This window comes from Durio zibethinus, chromosome 17, assembly GCF_047325235.1.
Source record: "Durio zibethinus cultivar Kanyao isolate XHJ-2024 chromosome 17, ASM4732523v1, whole genome shotgun sequence".
In the NCBI taxonomy this organism is placed as follows: domain Eukaryota; kingdom Viridiplantae; phylum Streptophyta; class Magnoliopsida; order Malvales; family Malvaceae; genus Durio; species Durio zibethinus.
Window position 1 is genome coordinate 17,785,135 of NC_143178.1, and position 22,684 is coordinate 17,807,818.

Sequence of the window (22,684 nt, forward strand, 5' to 3'; positions counted from 1 at the left end):
GATTCATATGGCAGGAGCTATCCCATCATCTCTGCATCAGAAAGTAAAATTTATAGTTGAGGATCAATTGATTAGTGTTTCTGGAAAAGAAAACTTATTGATAACCAAGCCCATGACTACTCCATATGTGGAAGCTGCATATGAGGCATTAGAGTGCTTTTTTAGAGCCTTTAAATTTATTAATGCAACTTATGCAAGATAAGGGTCAAAAGTGCGCACTCCACGTTTATCAAGTGCAACTGCGATGGTTGTCAAACAAACACTAGGTAAATGATGGCTTGTTAGATACGAACTTGAAAGGAATTTACAAGGAATCAAATAGCCACCAAGAGTATTTAAAAATAGGAAAAGGTTTGGATTGGGATTTAAAGTCATTGCGATAGAAAAAAAAAGGAGCCATGGTTGAAAATAGGGAGAATAGATTGGCACAACTTAAGGGATATGAGCCAAAATATGAAAGAATGATCATCTTTTACCTGTATGATACATTTCATTCAAGCAGACATATCCACCCTACTTTGCTATAGGATACACAAAGGGAGCTTATGTTGAACATAAAAGAAGTTTTTTTTGAACTTCATATCTATATGGTGAGAAATGCAGCAACAACCATTCGAAAAGATCGGCCTTTTGTTTATCCATGTCCTTTGGGTGAAGAGTTGAACAATTGGAAATCAATGAAGTTGCCAGTTATCCTTAAATCTTTCACAAAGTAATGTAGTGAGTTAATTTTTCCTAATGCTTATGCCTAACAGCATTTAGAAGAGTTTTGCATGGGCTTATCTTTCCTTTATCATTTCAATAAAATGACTAATGTTTTGTATGTGTGTTTCCTCTATTATTCCATTCATTCAAAGTTTTAATTTTCTTTTCTTTTTTTTTCCCATACATATGCCTGCATCTTTTCAATTTCACCTATTTTCAGGTTTTCAAATAATAATTACAAGGATAATCATGATGATAATCTAAGATTTGACTTCGAAAAACTTATTCACATTAATGAACTTGATAATGAAAAGGATTCAAATAAGGACAATTTGCCCCCTAATTTATTAAAACTAATGGAACAAGAAAGGACACAAATTCAACCTCATGCAAAAGCTATAGGCATAGTCAATTTAAGTGATCAAAAAAATAAGAAAGAAGTTAAGATAGGCACATCTCTTTCATACATAAAAAAAGAGAGGTTGGAAGAATTGCTTCGTGAGTTCATTGATGTATTTACATGGTCATACCAAGATATGCTAAGATTCAGTTTAGATATTATAGAACATCGATTACCATTAAAGCCATAATGTAAGTTGATACAGCAAAAATTGAGGCACATAAAACTAGATATGTTGTTAAAAATCAAAGAAGAAGTAAAAAAGAAATTTGATGCAAGCTTTTTGAAGGTAGCCAAATATTTGAAATGGGTAGCTAATGTGGTTCCAGTTCCTAAGAAGGATGAAAAAGTTTGAATGTGCGTAGGCTGTAAACATTTGAATAGAGCCAGCTCGAAAGATAATTTTTCTTCACCCTATATTGACACTATTATGGATAACACCACTAAACACTCCACATTTTCTTTCATGGGTGGTTTTTCTGGATATAACCAAATTAAAAAAGCCCTTGCTAATATGGAAAACACTATGTTTGTTACCATGTGAAGCACGTTCTGTTATAAAGTTATGCCTTTTGGGTTGAAAAATGTAGGAGCTACTCATCAAAAAGCTATAGTAACCTTTTTCCATGACATGATGCATAAAGAAATAAAAGTGCATATGGATGACATGATTGTAAAATCTTGTGAAGAAGAGGACCATGTTGCCAATCTTAAGAAATTGTTTAAAAGATTGCAAAAGTACCAACTCAAGCTAAACCCAGCAAAGTGCATATTTGGTGTTAAATCAGGAAAATTGTTAGGGTTTGTGGTTAGTGAGAGGGGCATTAAAGTTGATCCAAATAAAATACTCATCATCCAAAACTTATCTCCCCCACACATGCAAAAAGAAGTAAAGGGTTTTCTAGAAAAGTTGAATTATATTTCCTGCTTTTATTTCTAAACTTACTTTTAAACGTGACCCAATTTTCAAGTTGCTTCAGAAACATGATCCCGAAAAATGGGATGAGGAATGTCAGTATGCCTTTGAAAAGATTAAAAGGTACTTGTCAAATCCTTCAGTGTTGGTATCGTTTATTGCAAAAAAACCACTAATTTTGTATTTCATAGTGTATGACCATTCTATGGGTTGTGTACTGGCAATAAGATGAAAGGCGCAAGAAAGAGCAAGTCGTCTATTACTTAAGTAAGAAGTTCACTAAATATGAGTCTAAATCTCAATTGAAAAAAATGTACTGTGCATTAGCCTGGACAACCCATAGACTCAAGCAATATATGTTATAACATACTACTTGGTTGATAGCAAAGTTGGATCTTCTTAAGTATATTTTTGAAAAACCATCATTGTCAGGAAGGTTAACAAAATGGCAAGTCATGCTCTTTGAATATGATATTGTATATATGTCGCAAAAGGCGATCAAAGAAAGTGTGATAGCTAAATTCCTTGCAAAGCATGCAACTGATGATTATGAGCCTATGAAATTACACTTTCCTGACGAAGATTTAATGACCATATCCCAAGTAAAGAAAAAGGAACCAATAAAAAAACCGTGGAAAATGTACTTTGATGGAGCTTCAAATGCTTTAGGGCATGGGATTGGAGCAATTTTGATATCCCGTGATAGAAATTATTATCCAAGCACTGCAAGGTTGGATTTTAATTGCACCAACAATGTGGCAGAATATGAAGCATGCATAATTGGCCTACAAATGGCAATTGAAAGGAAAATTAGAGTGTCAAAAGCCTAGGAAGACTCAGCCTTGGTAATCTATCAACTACAGGGTGAATGAAAAACAAGAGATTTAAAGTTGGTATGATACCAAAGGTATCTGGTATATTTGATCAAACAATTTCAAAAGGTCCAATTTTGTCACATACCTTGGAAAGATAATTAAATGGCTGATGCTCTGGCTACATTGGCTGTAATGTTTAAAGTGGGTGATAAGATGGAAATCTAACCTATACAGTTAAATGTGCAAATATCACTAGTATATTGTTTAACTATTTAAGAGAAGATTGATGGCCTGCCTTGGTACTACGATATCATGTAATATGTCAAGCACCAACAATACCCAAAACATGCACCAAAAAATGACAAACGAATTATCAAAAGATTGGCTATGGGATTTTTCTTTGATGGAGAAATTTTATACAAGAAAAGTCAGGATCAAATGTTATTAAGATGTGTGAATACTGTTGAAGCCAAAAAAATACTACAACAAGTGCATGAAGGAACTTGTAGAGCATATACAAATGACCATATGATGGCTAGACAAATCAAAAGGGCAAGTTATTATTGGTTGAAAATGAAAAGTGATTGTATCAATTATGCTAGAAAATGCCATAAATGCTAGATTTATGTAAATAAAATTTAGGCTCTTCCCATCCCTTTATATGTTCTTGCACCTCTATGGTCATTCTTCATGTGGAGGATGGATGTAATTAGACCCAACACTCTAAAAGCTTCAAATAAACATCGATTCATCTTTGTAATGATTGATAATTTCATAAAATGGATCAAAATAACTTATTATGCTAATGTGACAAGGGCAGTGGTATGCAAGTTTATAAAAAAGAAGATAATATGTCAATATGGCCTTTCAGAAAAGATTATTTCTGATAATGCTCATAATTGAATAACAAGATGTTAATGGATGTTTATGCTCAGTTTAAAGTGAAGCACCATAATTTAGCTCCATATCATCGAAAGATAAATAAAGCAGTAGAGCTACCAATAAAAATATTAAGAAGATAATAGAAAAAATGATTGATACTTATAAAGACTGGCATGAAAAGTTACCTTTCGCATTGTATGTTTATAGGACATCACTGTGCACATCTACTAAGGCCACTCCTTTTTCACTTGTATATAGGATGGAAGTTATGCTGCCAATCGAGGTGTAGATTGTTTTTTTAAGGATCTTAATGGAAGTAAATTTAGAGGAAGTGAATTAGGTCTGAAATTACTATGAGCAACTAAACTTTATTGAAGAAAAAAGGCTCATAGCTTTTTGCTATGGTCAGTTGTACAAAAAAAATGATGCGAGTATATGACAAAAAAGTTTGATTTAGGCATTTCCATGAGAGAGAATTGATTTTAAAGAAAATTCTTCCAAATGAGCATGATAATCGAAGAAAATGGATGCCAAATTAAGAAGATCCATATGTGGTCAAAAAAGCTTTTTCAGGTGAAGCACTGATTTTGGCAAAGATGGATGGGGATGATTTGCCAAACTCGATAAATTTAAATGCTATTAAAAAATACTTTGCCTAAAAAAGAGACACAAAAAAATTTAAAAAAAAAGAGTAACAAATAGTAAAAAGAAAAAATTAAAATAAATGAGGACTCATAATTGAAAACCTAAAAAAGGTAGTTTAAGTCAAAAGAAAGGATCGAAGTTGAAAACTTAAAAAGGTGGCTTAGATGTAAAAGAAATATCCTAATACTAGGGAGCAATGTCTAATACAACGAACTTAGAAGGATCAGGTGTATTAATGGAATAGGTTTTTAAAAGAAATAATTTTGGAATATTGTTCATGATTGTCTGAATTTCACTGTTTGAATACAATTTTCTTATTCAAACTAGTGTTCAAACTTCTCACTAGACACATCTTTGTACCTTTCTTTAATAAATATTCACCTTTCTCTAATTTACCTTACTTTTTAGTAATCTTCATTTTCTCAAATAGAGGAAATGCTAATTCATTACCCTATTCATAAAATTTGGAATATGATAAATGATTGATAATATTTGTAAAAGATTTTACATTACTTTCTGAAAATCAAGGATAACAAAGTTGAAAAAAAAAAACAACAACAAACAAAACAAAACAAAAACAAAAACAAAAAAAGATAAAAAAACAACAAAACAGGATAAAAAATAAAAAAACAATAAAACAAAAATAAAAAAAGGAAGATTTGGAAAAGCATCTTTTTTCAAATTCATCAAATCACAGTAAAACCTTGTTGGAAGTAGTGTTGGATAAGGATACCAGTAAATGATCATAGCAGTTCACAAGGAAGCAGCTCTTAAAATATACAAAACAGAAATCGAGATTGGTTATTTTAGAAAAAATAAAAATTAGAAAGGATTGACTTAAGGAACCTTGTCACTACAATTTGGATGCATCATATTGGTTTCTAATAATACTTGCATTACATTTATTGCATTCATGAATTACGTTTAATATATTCTTTAAAAAAATTTGAATTTTATTCTTTTTAAGGAAAAATCATTCAAATAAAAAACTAGAATGTGAAAAATGATTTTGAAACAATCATAACTTATGAAATCCTTGAAACATAACATCATGAGTCATTTCCAAACCAGTTTTAAAATAAAAAGAAATAAAAAGAAAAGAAAAATAAGATTTTAAAGTTTCAAAGCCTCTATTCAAGAGGAACCATTTTCAAACAAGATTTCAAAGTTTCTATTTAGGATGAGCCATTTTCAAACAAGACTTTTAGAGATTCAAAACCTCTATTTAAGAGGAAGCCATTTTCAAAGTTTCAACACCTCTATCATAAAAAGCATACAATGATTTTTTAGATTTGTAAGACCTCCGAGCATAATCTCGAAGACCTTAGGGCATAATTTTTAAGACCTTCAGGTAAAACATTTTAAATTTTAAAGTTTAAATACCTCTATTATGATGAGCTTTCAAAGATTTTTAAGATTTGTAAGACCTCTAGGCATAATTTGTAAGTCTTCTAGGCAAGATTCATAAGTCTTTCGAGCTGAATCTATTTTAATTTCGAGATTTGTAAGACCTCTGGGTATGATCTCTTGTTTTATTTCCAAATGTTATTGAGTTTTCATTTAAATTTGTTTACAAATGGTCAAGTTTATTAATTCACAAAAAAAAAAAAATAAAACATAACAGAAACAAGATTTTCAAAGTTTCAAAGCCTCTATTTAGGGGGAGCTATTTTTAAAGTTTCACAACCTTTGTTTAGGGGGAGCCATTTTAAAGTTTCAAAGCCTCTGTTTGGAGGGAGCCATATTCAAAATTTCAAAGCCTCTGTTTAGGGGGAGCTATCTTCAAAGTTTCAAAGCTTCTATTTATGGGGAGCCATTTTCAAAGTTTTAAAGGCTCTGTTTAGGGAGAAATTTTCAAACAAAATTTTATTTTTAAAAGTTTCAAAGCCTGTGTTTAGGATGAGCCATTTTCAAACAAGTTTTTTAAAAAAAAAAACTCCCTCAAAAGCATCATTCGAACAAAATTATTGTCTTTATTTGTATTATTTCTTATTCTCAGAAATATGCAAAGAGGGATAACTTTAGACATCGAATTTTGTCTGAAACATTTTAGTATGGTTAACCCAAGCCTATTTACAACCCTTTAAAAACCCATAAAATGCATCGATATTTAGGCCCAATAAAAAAGAGACCCACATGATTAATGTCAAATTTTTTTGCATGGGATTTATATGAATGATACCTTTTCACATTGATGTATGAAAAATAAAGAATAAATGAAACGAGTAAACCTTAAAGTCAACTTTGATCAAAATTATACAAAACTTAGTCAAAATGAATAGAACTGGAATCAATTGTAAAATTTCACAACCTAATTGGAATCAATGTGGTTTAAAATTAAATTTGGTGATTTTTTTAAAACACTAAAAATTTTATTTCATTAGAGAAACGCAAAATTACTAAAATACCTCTATAAGGGTATTTTTGTAATTTGGCCTTTCTTAGCTTGAATTTTTATGAAACTTTTCATATCTTAATCTCATAATATTTCATTATTATTGGTGCATTTGAAATCATAGTTGTACCTCAAAAAGTATGAAATTATGAAAATACCCTTATAAAGATATTTTCGTAATTTGGCCTTCTTGAGCTTGAATTTTTATGAAACTTTCTAGATCTCAATTTTATAATATTTCATGATTTTTGGTGTTTTAAAATCTCAAAAATGAGCATGAGAACATTGATTTCTAAGAAAATGGCCTAAATATTGAAAACTTTACACTAGGGGTAAAATGGTCTTTTCATGGGTTTAAAGGATATAAAAATCCAACCTTTGTAGAGAATAATGTGGACCATTGGATTTTTTATTGATCTTGATCCAATGGCCAAAGGTGGTTCCTTGAAAAGAAAAAAAAAAAGTTTTAACCCTTAGATAAGATTTCATCCAAGGGTCTATATTCACCAAGAATGAGATATTTTGGAGGCGGGTTGACTCTTGAAAAGTGAAAGAGGGTCTGTCGAGGAGATTGGAGAGGAAGGTACTAGCAAAAAAAAGAGAACATAAAAAAAAAGAAAAAAACTACAAAAAAAAAAGAAAGCTAGCCAAATAAAGGTAGTGTGAAAGAGAAGGGAAAAAGAAAAAAGAAAAGGAGAAGATTCTACCGAAAATGAGTAGGAAGCTATGAAGGAAGAAAAAAAAAAGAAGTTACCAACAAAAAAAAGAGGGGGAAAAGTGGGAAGAAAGCATTTCTTTGAAGGAAAAAGGGAAAGGAAAGGTAGCATTTTTTATCTTTTTTATGGATGTTGTCATTTCCATGAACAAAGCTCTCTTTTCTTTTATGTTTGCTGCCTTAACCCCCATTGTATGCTGGTTTGTTTGATGCAAATTTGTTAGTTTCATTGGATTGGTGTCCATTTTTACTGCTATTTTCATTTTCTAATTAATGCTTTGTATGTGAAAGTAATTGCTAATGTAGTTCCAAGCTTGTTTTTATGTATTGATGCTATAAGTATTATGGTTGGTTTGTGTTTTGAATAGTTTCTTAGAAAACAGCTAGTTAGAAGAAAGGTAGTGGCAATTATGGCCTAGAAAACTCCACCAATAATTTAAAAAAAAAAAAGAGAGAGAAGAAAAAGTCTTCAAAATATAGATACTAGGACATGTAGTTTTAAGACTTGTCAAAGTCCCCTTTTTATCACAATTAATGACCTTTAAACAAATAAAATATTGCATGGGAAGTTGACGTTACTTTAAGATTGGATGGTGAAGAGCCATAAGTTTTCATTTTACTTGAATAATGAACAAAAGTTTCAATACATGACTGAAATATGCTTGTTCTCCATAATGTCTCTTTTCATGCATGACTCATCATTCAAAGTTATGCACACTTCTTTTACAATTCAAATTTCCTTTTTTAGACTTCTTGTGAGTGGATCTATATGCTTATCATTGATTTTTTATGCAATTTAAAATTTTATATTCCAATTTATTCTTAGAGTAATTTGTTCTTCATATATGTTAGATTTATGCAAAATTTATTAATAATAAAATGAATAAAATTTCTCGAGAATGATATTTTAGAGAAATTTGAGTAATGATTCTCTAAAATGTCTAGGTGAGGATATTTTTCTAAAAATACTACCAAAGTAATGGAGTATTTAGGAAAATATTCAATACAAAAAAGTTTCATTTGTCTATTTTTCTAAAATTTTGATAGATATTAATAATAATGTGTAATGACTCTTTTAGTAATGAAATTGATATAATTAAAGTTTAAAAATTCGATTAAAAAATAATCAATTAAGAAAGAAAGGAAAAAGTGAATGAAATTTTCGAGGATGAGATTCTGAGGAAATTCGAGTAGAGATTTTTAAGAAATCCCTAAGTGAGAAAATTTTCTAAAATATCACCAAAGTATTAGGATATATAGGAAAATTTTCAACAAAATTTTTTATTTACTTTGTTCCTTTCAAAATTTTTAGTGATAATTGGAAAATAAGTAAAGAGGATTAAAACATAATCAAAATATGTTTTTCGTATGCATATTCTACTTGATTGTTCATAGTACATAGTTTTAAATGCAAATAAAATTTTCAATGATGGGACCTCAAGAAGTCTGAGCGGTGATTCTTGAGAATTTTCTATGTGAGAAAAGATTTCTAAAAGTTATCAAAGTATTAAAGTATTTAGAAACTCTTTTCAATATAGAATTTTTTAATTAATTCAAGCAATTCTCGTAAAAAGACAAAAGAAAATTTAATAATAAAATTAGGTATGATAAGTTTCGATGATGGGACTTCGTGAAGTTTGAGTAGTAATTCCCGAGAATTTTCTATGTGAGAAAACTATTCTAAAAATTGTCAAAGTATTAGAATATTTAGAAGTTTCTTTTCAACACAAAAAATTTTCATTTTATGATTATTTTGTATAATTTGAACAAGATTTCTTAATAAATAAGAGTGTTTTTAGGAAATAAATGTATTTGTGGATAATATTGTTAATACTTGACTTTTAATATTTTTTTTTTAAATAAACGAAAAATCTCCAAAGATCAAATCCTAAATAAATCTGCGTAGTGATTCTTTAGGAATCTTTAGGTAAGAAAATCTATCTAAAATGCCACCAATGTATTGAAGCATTTAAATTGATTTTCGATAAAGATTTCTCGTTTTCAAAATGGCATAAAAATGAGATTTAGAAAATACTATTTATTTTTAAAATTATATATATCATATTTTATGAAAATAAATATAAACCATCAATGATAGAAATTTTGAGAATTCCAAGTAGTGATTCTTAAAAATTTCTTAGGTAAAATGGTTCCTTTTAATATTGCCAGAGTATTGGAATATTTTTAATAATTTTTCAATATAAAGTTCTTATTTATTTTTCAAGCTTACTAAAAATTAGATATATGTTTTTAAATAAACTAGGAAAATTAATCTTTAGATACCAAAATTAAGACCATTTTAATCAATATTGAAAGATAACACATAATTAATTGGTACCATTTTAAACCAGCGCTGTGAGGGTGCTAATCCTTCCTCACGCGTAACTGACTCCCAAACCCAAATAGTTTTTTGCAGACCTAAAAATTATCTTTTTAATAAATTTTAATTAATTTTAAAATTTTTATTAAAGGATAAGTTTTAATAGGCGGTCAATCACACTTAGCTAAAAAAGATTGATGGCAACTTCATTCATTTGTTTTCAAATTTATTTAGTAGTCCCTAAAATTGTTATGACATTTACGAATCTTGAATCTTTTTGTGAACCTTTGAATCTTTACGAATCTTGAATCTTTTGTGAACGTTTGAATCCTTGTGAATCTTGAACATTTTCTGAATCTTTGAATCTTTTGCGAATCTTTACGAATCTTGAATCTTGCGAACCTTTGACTTTTTATGAATCTTTCAATTCTTGCATATCTTTCAATTCTTGCTTTGAGAACTTGCGAATATTTGAAATCTTGCAAAACTTTGAATTTAATTATGAATCCTTGAATTTCAAATTGTGAACTTTTGAATTTCAAGTTACGAACTTTTGAAAAGTGTGCAAATTATAAATTTTTATTTCAAATGAGAATTTTTTTTCATTTTATTTTAAGTCAGATTCGAATGTAATGGGTGTCTATGTCTTTGCACAATTCTTATTTCATAAAAAATGTGCAAAGAAGGGCAGTTATAGACACTCAATTCTATTTAGCAGTTTTTTTTTATATTATTAGGTCTCGAATTGCATTTTGATACTGGATTTTAAAAGCCATTTTATGCCCAAATTTAAAGTTCCAAAAGTGTTTTTTTATTTTATTTATGTTTTGTTATTTGGGAAAAAGAATATAAATTTTGATTTTTTAAAGTTATTTAAATTTGAAATTTAAAGGTTGAGTTTGATTTTGGTATTTCTTGAGAATCAAGTTTCTACAAAAAGAAAAAGAAATTTTGGCAGTATCTTGATAGATATAGTTGGCATTAAAATTTTTTTAATTGAAAATGGATTCAATCCTTATATAAAGAGCTCAATTCTTAGTCAGAAATCACCGACAATCAAAAAATCAAGAAGTAATAGAGACAATTTGAATCATCAAGCAGCAAAGAGCTTTAAGTTTCAAGGGAAAAATTTTTAGACTTGAGAGAGAAATGAGAAAGAATTTTTCAAGGTTTTGGTTTTTTAGCTTAAATACTAAGAGCAAACAACATTATTTGGAGGATGCTCAACTCGCGTCTATACCCATTTGACCCACTTCCTGACCTAACCAAATCACAAGTCTTCTTTTTTTATTTTTTTTATTTTCTCTTTTATTTTTTAATGTTTTAGTACTTTTAACTATGATTGAATTAAAAGTGACAAGAAAACGAAAAAGAAAAAAAAAAGAGGCACTTTGGTAGGATTTTTATTATTATATTTTTGTTATATTTGTTTGCATGATTTATTATGATATTTTTACATGATATTTTGCATGGAATTTAATTATTTGCATTATTTATTATGATTTATTTTTGCATGATCTTTGCATGTTTTAATTATGATATCATTACATGATATTTTTCTATGATATTTTGATAGTATTTTGTATGACAATATTTTGCAAATAAATAAAAGGAATTGAGATTTTATTTTTAATAAGATATTTAATGAATTCGATGATGAAGACTTTTTAAGTAAACAATGAGTTTATCTTGAATACTCTTGCTTGTTGGTGAAAGCCTACAGATTTTTTTCTAATATTTAAATATCAAAACCAATAAAAAACTATTTTTGATTAAGGTTTAGATAAGATAATAATTGATTAATTTGGTACCAATTTTGAGCACTATAGGGGTGCTAAAACTTTCCCTACATGTACTCGACTCTCAAATTTAGTTCTATTGATGTATATCATAACCTATTCTTTTTAGGGACCCTTAGTTTAATTTTAGTACAACTTTAAAAAGGATAAATTCACATAGGTAGCCAATCGCACCTAGATAAAAAAAAAAAAAAAAGATTGGTGGAGAGTCTATTTTTTTGTGTCTAATGGGCATATTCTTGGATTTGAACATTATGATATGAGTTTTCAATGTACATATTAATTGGTCAATTGCCAATTTCGAGCTCATGGATATTGAAAAACTCCAAACTTGACTTCAAAATTTTATCAAAACTTTATTTCTCCACCATTGTGCAACCTAAATATATATATCTCTATCATTTACCACTTTTAATTGGTCATAACATTTTAGATACATAATAAATTCAAATTTTATTCACAAGACCAATATGCCTATGTACAATAGGAGTCCTTAGTATATTTAATTCTAATTTGAAATGCTTTCACAGTCATTTGTGGTCAATATGTTTATATCAAAATCACCGTGCCAAAACAAGTCATGAAACATTATTCCAAAAAATCATTTTGCATGAAATAGCATCATTTGGTTTAAACTTATGATCATCATGTAACACATTTCAACAAAAAATTTTACTATTTATATATGAATAGTAATTTTGTTATAAAATCCTTATGCTTTCCCGTTATTCTATTTTGACTAGAAAATTCAATAATGAAAAAGTATATAACTTTTTTTATATTCAAAACCATTTTTTTAATCCATTTCAATAATTTTGCACTATCACCTGCTAGAATTTCAAATCCATTCCAATCGAACTTTTGGAATTATCAATTAACAAATTTCAACCAAAGCCATGTAAAAGTAATCATGAAACTAAATTCATGTAACAAGATGAAACAACGAATTAGTTGCATACTTGAACACCAACAAATTTGCGACACTTTTACAATTTTCTTTTGATGCAAAATGAAAATAAAAAATCATTTGGATATTTGAACTTTCCATGCATGTTTCAAAAGTTGGTTTTACCAAATTCTTTTCCTTGTATTTTTCTCATACAAAATATGAATTTCACATAATTGCCTTTAAATTGTTAGAAAAATTATAAAGATTAAATTATATATAAATACCTTTTGGTTTGAGGCAAGTTGAAAATGACTATTGAGGTTTAAAAAGTGACACTTAACTACCTTATAATTTGTTTTTTTTTTTAACATAAAATCATTACTTTTTTTGTTTTTTTTTTATTTTTTGGTTTTTTCCTTCTTCTTCATCATCAATTCATTCTTTCTCTTTAAAATCAGATAAATGAAGTTCTCCATCTTTTTTTTCATCTTTTTTTTCATTGTTTCCAACTTTCATAAACGTATCTTACTCCTTTTCTACCTTTAAACTTTGCAACTTATTTTTCTTTTAAATTTTGGTTAACCAAAACCATACCATATGGATTTGTCATGAAATTCTAAATTCTAATCCATTTCTTTATTTGTGACATCTTTTTTGAATCTTTTCATTTTTGTAGCAACAAAATGCATATTAAACATATCTTATTGTCTGAAAAAAAAAAAAAAAAAAAAAAAAGTTCAAAACCCAATTCAATGATCCATTGAAAATTAAAGTAATTGAGTTTGGTGAAAATAGAGATAATGACACAATTAAGCAATACATTGCTACTTCTTGATTTCAATGGTGAGAGTATTAGAATTGAACCCATCCCTTTCAATTTGGCTTTGTTTTTTAATTGAAAATTTATTAATGCATTGGATTCAATTAAAAAATTTTTTTTGAGTTTTCATGTTTGAAGAAAGATAGAGGCGGGTAAGATAATTAGAAGAATAAATTATGAAAAATGAGATTCAATGGATGGTATCTAGTTGTTGGCCATTATCGAATTTGCAAAATGAAAAAGAAGGGAAATGAAAAAGGGAAAAAAAGATTTTATTCAATTTGCTTAGCATGATGGCAGTTTTCCCATATATTTGTAAAAATATTTTATAGTATGGAAGAGATGTAAATGAGTGGTGGCTTAGTGGGTAAAGTTCGAAGAGGGAATGGGAGAAAGCTTGAGAGGATGGTGATGAAAGGTGAATTATGGCTTGATGGGTAAAGTTAGAAGAAGAAAGGAAAGGAAGTTAAATTTAATGAAGCTAAAGATAATGTTAATGGAGTAAAATACAAGGAGGTTAAGTGTTACATTTTAAATATCATGGGGCAAATTTATTTTGACTCTAACCACAGGTTAGTTATATGTAATTTATCTAAAAATAAATAAGATTATAGAAATAAAAAAAAATTGACTTTGAGATGTAAAAAATACTTTTTTAATGGTAATTATATCTTTAAGATATAATAAAATCTCAAAATTTTCAAACAAAAATAGTGAAATTAGTTATACTGAAATATTTATTTATAATAAATGAATAAATATAAAATTTTTATTCAAATAATTATTATTATTTACATAATTATAACTTATATGAATAATCATATATTTATATTCAAATTATTATAATTATTTATTACATAATAATTATTTTTATTCAAATATAATTATTTAAAATATAAATAAAATTAATATAAAAATTAAATTTATTTACTAATAATTAAATTATTTTATCCAATATAAAATACACCATATTTTAAATTATTAGCATTTTCAGCACCATCCATATCCAAATGCAGCCTTAGTCCATTAATTTCATCCTTCATGAATCCTAGACGTACATCGCACAAACTTAAATTATCTTCATCTTCATTGGAATCTTAGTTCTTTCTTTTATGTTATCCTCTTTGTTTCGTACTAAAACCTAAAATCTCTCACAAACTTTGACAACTGCTCCTAGCTGTTATTGCTTAATCAAAAGCAACCCCGCCGTTGGATCAAGAGTCAATTGCAGAAGCCCTTTTAGTTGTTTGTTCCCATGCAATCATGGTCCCGAAAAACCCACTTTATCAGGGACCTGATGCTGGGGTGCATCATGTTCCTTGTGGCCTGAAAAAGCGTAGGAGAGCAATGGTAGGACCTCGTTGTCCTTCCCTCCAAGCGAGGCACTAAGACAACCCAGATGGACTGCACTCTTTACGAGATTTGATTGTTTGACCATAATCCACTCTCATCATTCGTCATGCTGAGGGCCACTCCAGATTCTTATGAATTTATCAACCTGGATGCCATGCCATTTTCAATGCCCACGTGCGGATCTATCCGTTGAAATAAAATAATTATAAATACTTCAAAATTAAAAAATCAAAAATTTTTTTTGAATATCTTAAAATTTTTCATAATCACTTAAAAATAAAAAAAATAAAAAAATTCTGAATACCTCTAAAATTTTCTCATATGTATCTTGTATATCAATAAAATTAATAAATCTATTAATAATTTTTATACATATTATAAATAAATATTTCAAAAAGAATTTAGATCCATCACTATCGATGCCAATGCCATCCTCCCCTCCCCACCTCATGAAATTTGCTTGATTCTGTATATAATTTGGTACATGGCTAAAGCTATAAAGGCCAACAGGTTTCAATTTAAAATTTGAAGTTTTTCACTAAATATCTGCTTTTGGACATTCCTCAATGGATCCCTCGTTTTATTTTTAAGTTCACCTTTGAAGCTAAACAAAGATAAGATCATATTGTTCCTGTCTTTTGTAATAGGGTGTTCGTGTAGCAATCTTGTTTACAAATCCGAATATCAAAAGATTTTGAGTTTTCAAAAGGTAAAGGAGGAGAAAAAGAAAAGAAAAGAAAGACTCTAGATTTTAATTTTAAAGTGACAAAAATTGAACTTTTAATTATATGAGATAGATGAATTAATATGTCTTTTGCTGAACTTTAGGCTGATCTTTTAAAAGAAAATAAAGAACATAAAAACAATCAGGTTTGTATGAACGGATTCAAGATGTTGTGTGGCGGTATCGTGAAGCTGAAGCTTGATTTTTCACCTGTCTTTGTTGGTAGATAATTACTTCTATAAAGAGGAATAATTTTGAAGCAACGTGTGCTAATTAACTGAATTTAGCAATAAAACCTGTTTTTTTTTTTAATCAAATTCACTTAAAAGTTTATATTAACAATTTAATTGAAAATTTGCGTTATATAATATTTCTTATTTTATTTAAACTTCAATAATAATAATAATAATTGAATTAAAAGTTTCATTATATATATCAATTTATTTTTAGTATGAATTTGCAATATTGAAAGTTTATGATAAAATAAAAAAAAATCTTAACTTACGTTATCAATTTGAAGCAAAAACATTAAAATAATTGGTATCTCAAAAAGTTTTTAATCTAAATTCAAAGCGGCAAATTGACCCATCAACTTTAGTTTGACTATGAAAGCTTGAAAATTAACAAAAAAAAAAAAAGAAACAATAATATAATATAAAAATAATAATAAATATAATTTAAAATTTTAATAAAATTATATATATTAAAAAAATTAAAAAAATATATTTATAATTAACATATTAATTTTTTATTTTACACATTTTTAATATAATATAAATATGATATAAATATATATATTATAATCTACCTGAAACCTTCATTTTCTTGTTGGAAATTAAAGGGGAAGAGGAAAGAAAAAAAAGGACATTAGGGTATCATCGGAAGATCATCGTTTCTAACGCTAAAACTTGGAACCTAAAGGAAAATTAATGATGATTTTTTAGAGTGGGCCATGGCGAACTGATCCACAGCCCTTGCTTCGAGGAACTGCCAGATGTACGGTAAAACGTGGGCAAATAGGGCACTTTATTCACCTGGCGGTTTTTTGAGCCCTCCTGGCGACGCGTGATCCTCAGGCTACTTACTGTTGGCTGCCCAAAGCATCCGACGTTCGGCTAAGGCATTAAGTGTTGCATTCAATATTTGTCTGGTTTTTTAATCCAAGAAGCAAAGCCGCCTCACCAGGGAATTTTCATTTGAACTGCGTATCTTGATAAAGTATGCATTCTATCTCTCTATCTTGTAATTGTAGGTTGCACTTAATTTTCGCGGACAGGGGTTAACTTGATGATGAATTTAGTTAGCAAAATTTTACCTAATCAAATATATTTGTTCGGCCTATTCAAATTTAAATTAGGCTAATTTTATTTGATAAAAAATCAATAATTTCATTTCTTCATCTAAATTTGACATGATTTTAAATTCAAATTATTCAAAATTAAATAAAGTATAATTTAATTTTTATAAAATATTAATATAATTAAAAATAATAAATATAAGTACATAATATAAATTGATATAAAAAAGTATTTAAGTTAATTACTTCTAGTATTTTTAGAGTTTATATTTTTACATATACAGATAAAAGATATATATGCATATGTTTTAAATGAATTTTAATACATATTACTTTAGATTATGTTCTGAAGGAGCAATTTTATTCTGAAGTTTATTGAAGGCTGAACTTTTTGTTGCACATTAATGGTATCGAATTTGCAATTTTTCTTTTATGTTGAAATTCTGACAGACATTGGATATTTGTTGTACTAATCTATTATTATAGATTTATAGTATTTTTAATTCTTAATTTTTTGAATAATATATTAGAATATTTTATACGTAGTATTTTTAATGAATCCAAAAATATCTAAAAGGATATATAATCAATTTTTTTGGAAATTTAAGTTAGTATTTCTAGCAATTCATTGAAGAAACTTTTAAGTCTTAATTTAATCCTCTCTCAGACATTTAAGTTAATTGAAGCAAAACATTCAAGCACTTGACTTAACAATTAATATACATAATTTTCTTATTCAAAAAGTAAAATTCAATTTTTTTGTCCAATAAAAAAAAGTCAATTCAATTAAATTCTCTCTTAATCTTTTTATTATAATGAATTACAAAACATAAAGTAACCCAAAATATTATGAACTTGAAATGATTCCAACTTAAACTAATTCAAATTAAAAGTAACTTTTAAATGAATTGAATTTATTTTGATCTAAACCTGAAATAATTTTATTTTTTTCTTAATCTAAAATTACCAACTTAAAATAATCTAATTCAAACCTAACTCAATTCTACGATTTTGCTACCTCTACATTGAAGCAATCATTGGAGACAACTCAAAATAATCAAATTTCTATCCAAAAAAATAATAAAACAAATCACGCCTTTGGGTATGACTTGGTAGCGTGGTTTAATATAAGACAATGATAATTCAGTCTTGAGATTATATCAACAAATCGCTCAACCCAAAACTTGTTGGTTAAACCGGGATTTGATGTCAAATTTATTGTTTTGTTATTTTTGCATTTCAATGAAAACTATAATTTTAATTAGATCATTAAATTTTTATTTATTTCGTTAAAATCATTGAAGTTTACATATATTAGATTTGATCATTTGATAAATTTCATTCAAATTAATTGATAGAAAAATGATATACCTAACGTGTCAATGTCAAACCTCTATCAATTAACTAATTAAATACTTATAATTTATAAAAAAAATTTTCATTTTGATTTTTTTCTCTCTCTCACTACCCTTTTCCCTAAAGAGAATCACACGAAATGCAGTTTTAGAAGAAAATAGCAATTGGGTTTCTAATTGGATCTACATTAATCAAACTCTTTTTATCAGAATCCAACTCAAAGAAGGAAAAAAAATAGATTAAATAGAGTTTGAAAATAAATTTTGATAATGAAAGGACGTCGGACAAGCGACGAAGGATAGCGGATCATCGAGTGGTGGAAGATGGTGGCCTACGGTGGTGGCTAGATTTTCTTTTGGAAGAGAGTAGTGAGAGAGTGAAACCTCAGAGAGAGAGAGAAAATCACAATGAAATTTTTTTTTCTCATATTATAGGTATTTAATTAATTGATGGTACAAATGATGTTATATTGACATAATAATCATGTCATTTTTTATCAATTAATTAGATAAAATTTATCAAATGATCAAATCTAATATATCTAACAAATTTCAATAATTTAAAAAAACAAATTAAAATCATTGATTTGTATGAAATTACGGACATAATTCAAAGATGATAGGTAAAATTTACTCAAATTAGTCTGAGGGTAACAGAGTCGTATTATATATAAGGGTGTAAATGATACATTAATATTTGTAAGTTATTCAGGTTCGATTCGAATAAAATTTGAATTCGGTTCGATTATTATCAAGTCGAGTTCGAGCTCAAGTAATTAGACTCATCGATCGAGTCAAGTTCGAATATTCTTATGCCTGACTCGAGTAACTCACGAGCTTAATAGAGCTTTTATATTTAAATATATTTTTATTATTTTAATTAATAAAATATTTCGAATTCGAGTTTAAGCTCGAGTATAAATAATCTAACTCTTGTTAGTTATACAAATCGAACTTATTTTTATATATTAATTGAGCTTAATCAAACGAGTTTGAATAACTCGATTTTGATCACGAATCGAATTCAAGTTAAAAAAATAAAACTCATCGAATTCAAATCGAGTATCAAATCGAAAATTAAAAATTGAATTTGATCTTGAATTTAAATTCGAACTTTTTACTATATTAACTTATTTAATAATAAAATATTAAAAAAGTCCACATACGTCGAAGATTTTTTTGTTGCCGTCGGATTAGACCCTTAATTATACATTTAGCCATTAGGAGGGAGGCACGTGACAAGGTGGAGTGGGGTCAGCAGAATCGATCCTTTGCTTGCAGGAGGAGAGTGAGTGGGGCCCCCACTGGTTTTTGGGCCCGTAACTGGAGTATGCACTTTCGGTATGCCCTTCTCTTCTTTATCGAAAAACCCACAAAATTTTTATTCTCTCCTCTCCTCTTGTGGGTTGGTCAGGTCAAACACGAGTCTGTGCTTTTAGTGTGACGCCTACGCCTGTATTTTTTACGTACTCTAACCAATGATCCCACGGCTCAGGTTGTCCCAACAGGACGGCCATGGTGACATCACGGCCCTTGAATTTTCTAGCTGAGTGTTAGTCAAGGTGCTAATAAGCGGGCCCCGTGTCCTTAGATTGGACAGCATTGTGGTGGCCCATAAAATATATTGTTTTAGCTCACCGACCCCTTGGAATGGAATGGACTCTGTCTGTGTACTCATGCCTTTTTCTTCCTTCTTATTCACAGCCTCCTTTCCTTGGCTGACAAACCATTCCATTTCTGATTTCCCCCAACAGTCTCTTCTCTCTTCTTCTACCTATGTGCTCTCTCTCCCTTTTTCTATAGGTTTGGGTGGCATATTTAGAATTGAATGAAGTGTTAGTGAAGAGAAAGAGTGAGCAGATATCATTTTTTCCTTTGCACATTTGGTTATTCTGTCTCTGTTGGGTACTTTTTTTGTTTAATGGGTCTTGCTTCTCTCCAAGTTTGCTTGGATTCATCTGACTGGCTGCAGGTATGCCTGTTCCATGCATTTTCAAAGCTATATTAAGTCTTATTATAAGGTAGCTATATTAAGTCTTATTATAAGGTATCTTTCTTTCTCTTCATCATCGTTATGCTTAGGGAGATATTTAGCTCCAATGACAATGACTCCATGCATTTGAAACAATGTTAATTACAGGAATTTGATTTGTGTTTGAACGCTGAAATGGCATGAAAGATTTTGGACTAATATGAAAGAAAGAAGCAGCAAGAAGAATGTGCGGGGAAGTAATGAAAACACATTATTGTACTTCTCTGATATACTAGTAATATAGTTAGTATTTTTTGCATTCAGATAATCAAGACGGATATAAGAAAAGGATAAAGGAATATCTAGTCATTGCATTATCTGCTGCCTGAAAAAGGACAAAGAATGTCTAGTGGCTGTTAACATTATAAATTACCGGTTTGAAAATTGAATTAACAATTCTGACGCATTTTCCACTACTTGCTTGTTTTCCATGTTTAGGGAACGATTCACGAGGTGTCTGGAATGGATTCTTCATCCCCATCTGGGGATATGCTCACATGCTCAAGGCCATTGATAGAAAGGAGTCTAAGACCCCAACACGATCAAACTCTCAAGTGCCCCAGGTGTCATTCCACGCACACCAAATTTTGCTATTATAACAATTACAGTCTCTCCCAGCCGAGGTACTTTTGCAAGACTTGTAGGAGGTACTGGACCAAAGGAGGGACGCTAAGGAACATTCCTGTTGGTGGAGGCTGTAGAAAGAACAAGAAAGTTGCTACTAAAAAATCAAATGATCGATCAGCCAACAACAAGCCTGGATCATCTTCTCATAATCCCACTGATCTTAACCTTTCATTTCCTGAAATGCAGCTTTCTCACCTTAATAACATTCTTGGTACTCATGGAACTAATACTAACTTCACGGAGAGCAAATACAATTCTCTGCTTGAAAATCCAAGGCAGATTGATTTCATGGAGAGTAAGCTTGAAACCATAGTTGGGAGCTCTAGGAACTATGATTTTATGGGGAATGGTGAGTTGGGAATGGTTGGGGGACTTGGGGATATGGGTCATGGGCTAGCACCAAATCTCCATGTCCTTTGCTCTCCATATGGGGTGTCCCTTGATGTTGATGGCAATTGTGGTACTTTCATGGACACCTGCCACAGGCTAATGCTTCCTTATGAAGCAAACGAAGATCAACAAGCAATCGATGTGAAGCCAAACACAAAACTCTTGTCCCTTGATTGGCAAGACCAAGGATGTTCTGACGCTGGGAAAGACAATTACGGATACTTGAACAACTGGGGATCATGGACTGGAATGATGAATATTTATGGACCGGAATGATGAATAGTTATGGACCCTCCACGACAAATCCATTAGTCTGAAGCAATCTGTAATCAACTACTACATAAAAATAATCCTGGTGGCAGCCTGTGTTGTGAATGAGAAAGTTAAAGGAGTTCCTAAAATGGCCACCATAGTGCACAAATGTTCTTTTTTTTTTTTTTTTTCTTTTCGATTGGTTGTCTCTGGCGAAAGACATTCAATGCTCTAGGATTTTCCTGTTACACCAAGAAAGATATAAAGTGCTTTTGCCAGTTTTTGTTCTTTTAAATTAAATTTATGCTTCTTGTTTTATCTTTTACATAGTGATGTCGGCACTGTGTGATAATGCTAGCATTATTGAGAAATGGTTCGGGGAGTTTTCCCAACATGGAGAAAGGGGAAACTGGGAAGCAGAAAATGCCCCTTCGAATTGCGTGCAGTTTGCATGTGACCCTATTATTCTTTAGTGGCTTCTCCTCCTGCTCTCGTTGACAGGACTACAATAGGAGCATGGCAATTAGCCAAGTAAGCTCTCGATCTCGAGTATCGACTGCTTTCCTTGGGCTTTGTGCTATATGTAGCATATTGGTGTTGATATAGATTAAAAATAACTTAGAAAATGAAATTTAAAGTGTAATTGAACAAATTCAATAAAAACAACAACTCGTGATTATAAATTGATTTGAGCTTAATATACAATTGTTTATGATCGATTATGGGCTTTGGAGGGGAGTCCCGCTCCAAAGACAATTTGGGAAGAATAAGAAGGTCCAAACACTGACTCAAAAAGTGAAATAATAGGAGAACAAGGCAGTTTGGTGCGTAGGTCATTATTATCCATCATTGGATTCGGGGACTTAATAAATGTTAGTTGATTAAACATAATATAGTAATCAATTGAATGAGAAACGAGTGTTTTTGGAGCTATATATTAGTTTTGAAAAGGTTCCAAACTAAGGAAATTGATTTAAGATATTAAAAGAATAGACTGGAAAGGCTTTCAGTTTGAGCATTCAAACGTCCATGCATGAGGATTTGAATCAGAAGCATTTCAAAATAAAAAATAGCTTTCGTGTCAATTTTATGCTATGGCATGTGAATGCTCAACCAATAATATTTGAATGTTATGACTTGAAATGAGGAATTCGGACACTTGACTAACATCATTCGAATATTATGAATGGAAAGTCTTCTAGTATGATTTTATATTAAGACGTTTGAATGCCTTTGGCTCGGTATTCAAATTTCATGACTTGAAAAAGTGTTCTGGAATAAAATTATAAAAGGAGAATTGAATACCCTCCAAGTAGACTTAGTGTTCTAGTAGCACCCGTTGGTTTTTAAAAA

At 29.5% G+C, this 22,684-nt stretch overlaps 1 protein-coding gene across 1 annotated transcript; it reads left to right on the forward strand.

The window, feature by feature from the left end:
• Positions 1–19,630: 19,630 nt before the first annotated feature.
• LOC111288951 (dof zinc finger protein DOF5.6) lies at positions 19,631–22,234 on the forward strand. The gene is given in 3 exon segments (XM_022879872.2): positions 19,631–20,002; positions 20,501–21,319; positions 21,322–22,234. Coding segments are annotated over 3 exon segments (945 nt in total). The 5' UTR covers positions 19,631–19,951; the 3' UTR covers positions 21,397–22,234.
• Positions 22,235–22,684: the final 450 nt, after the last annotated feature.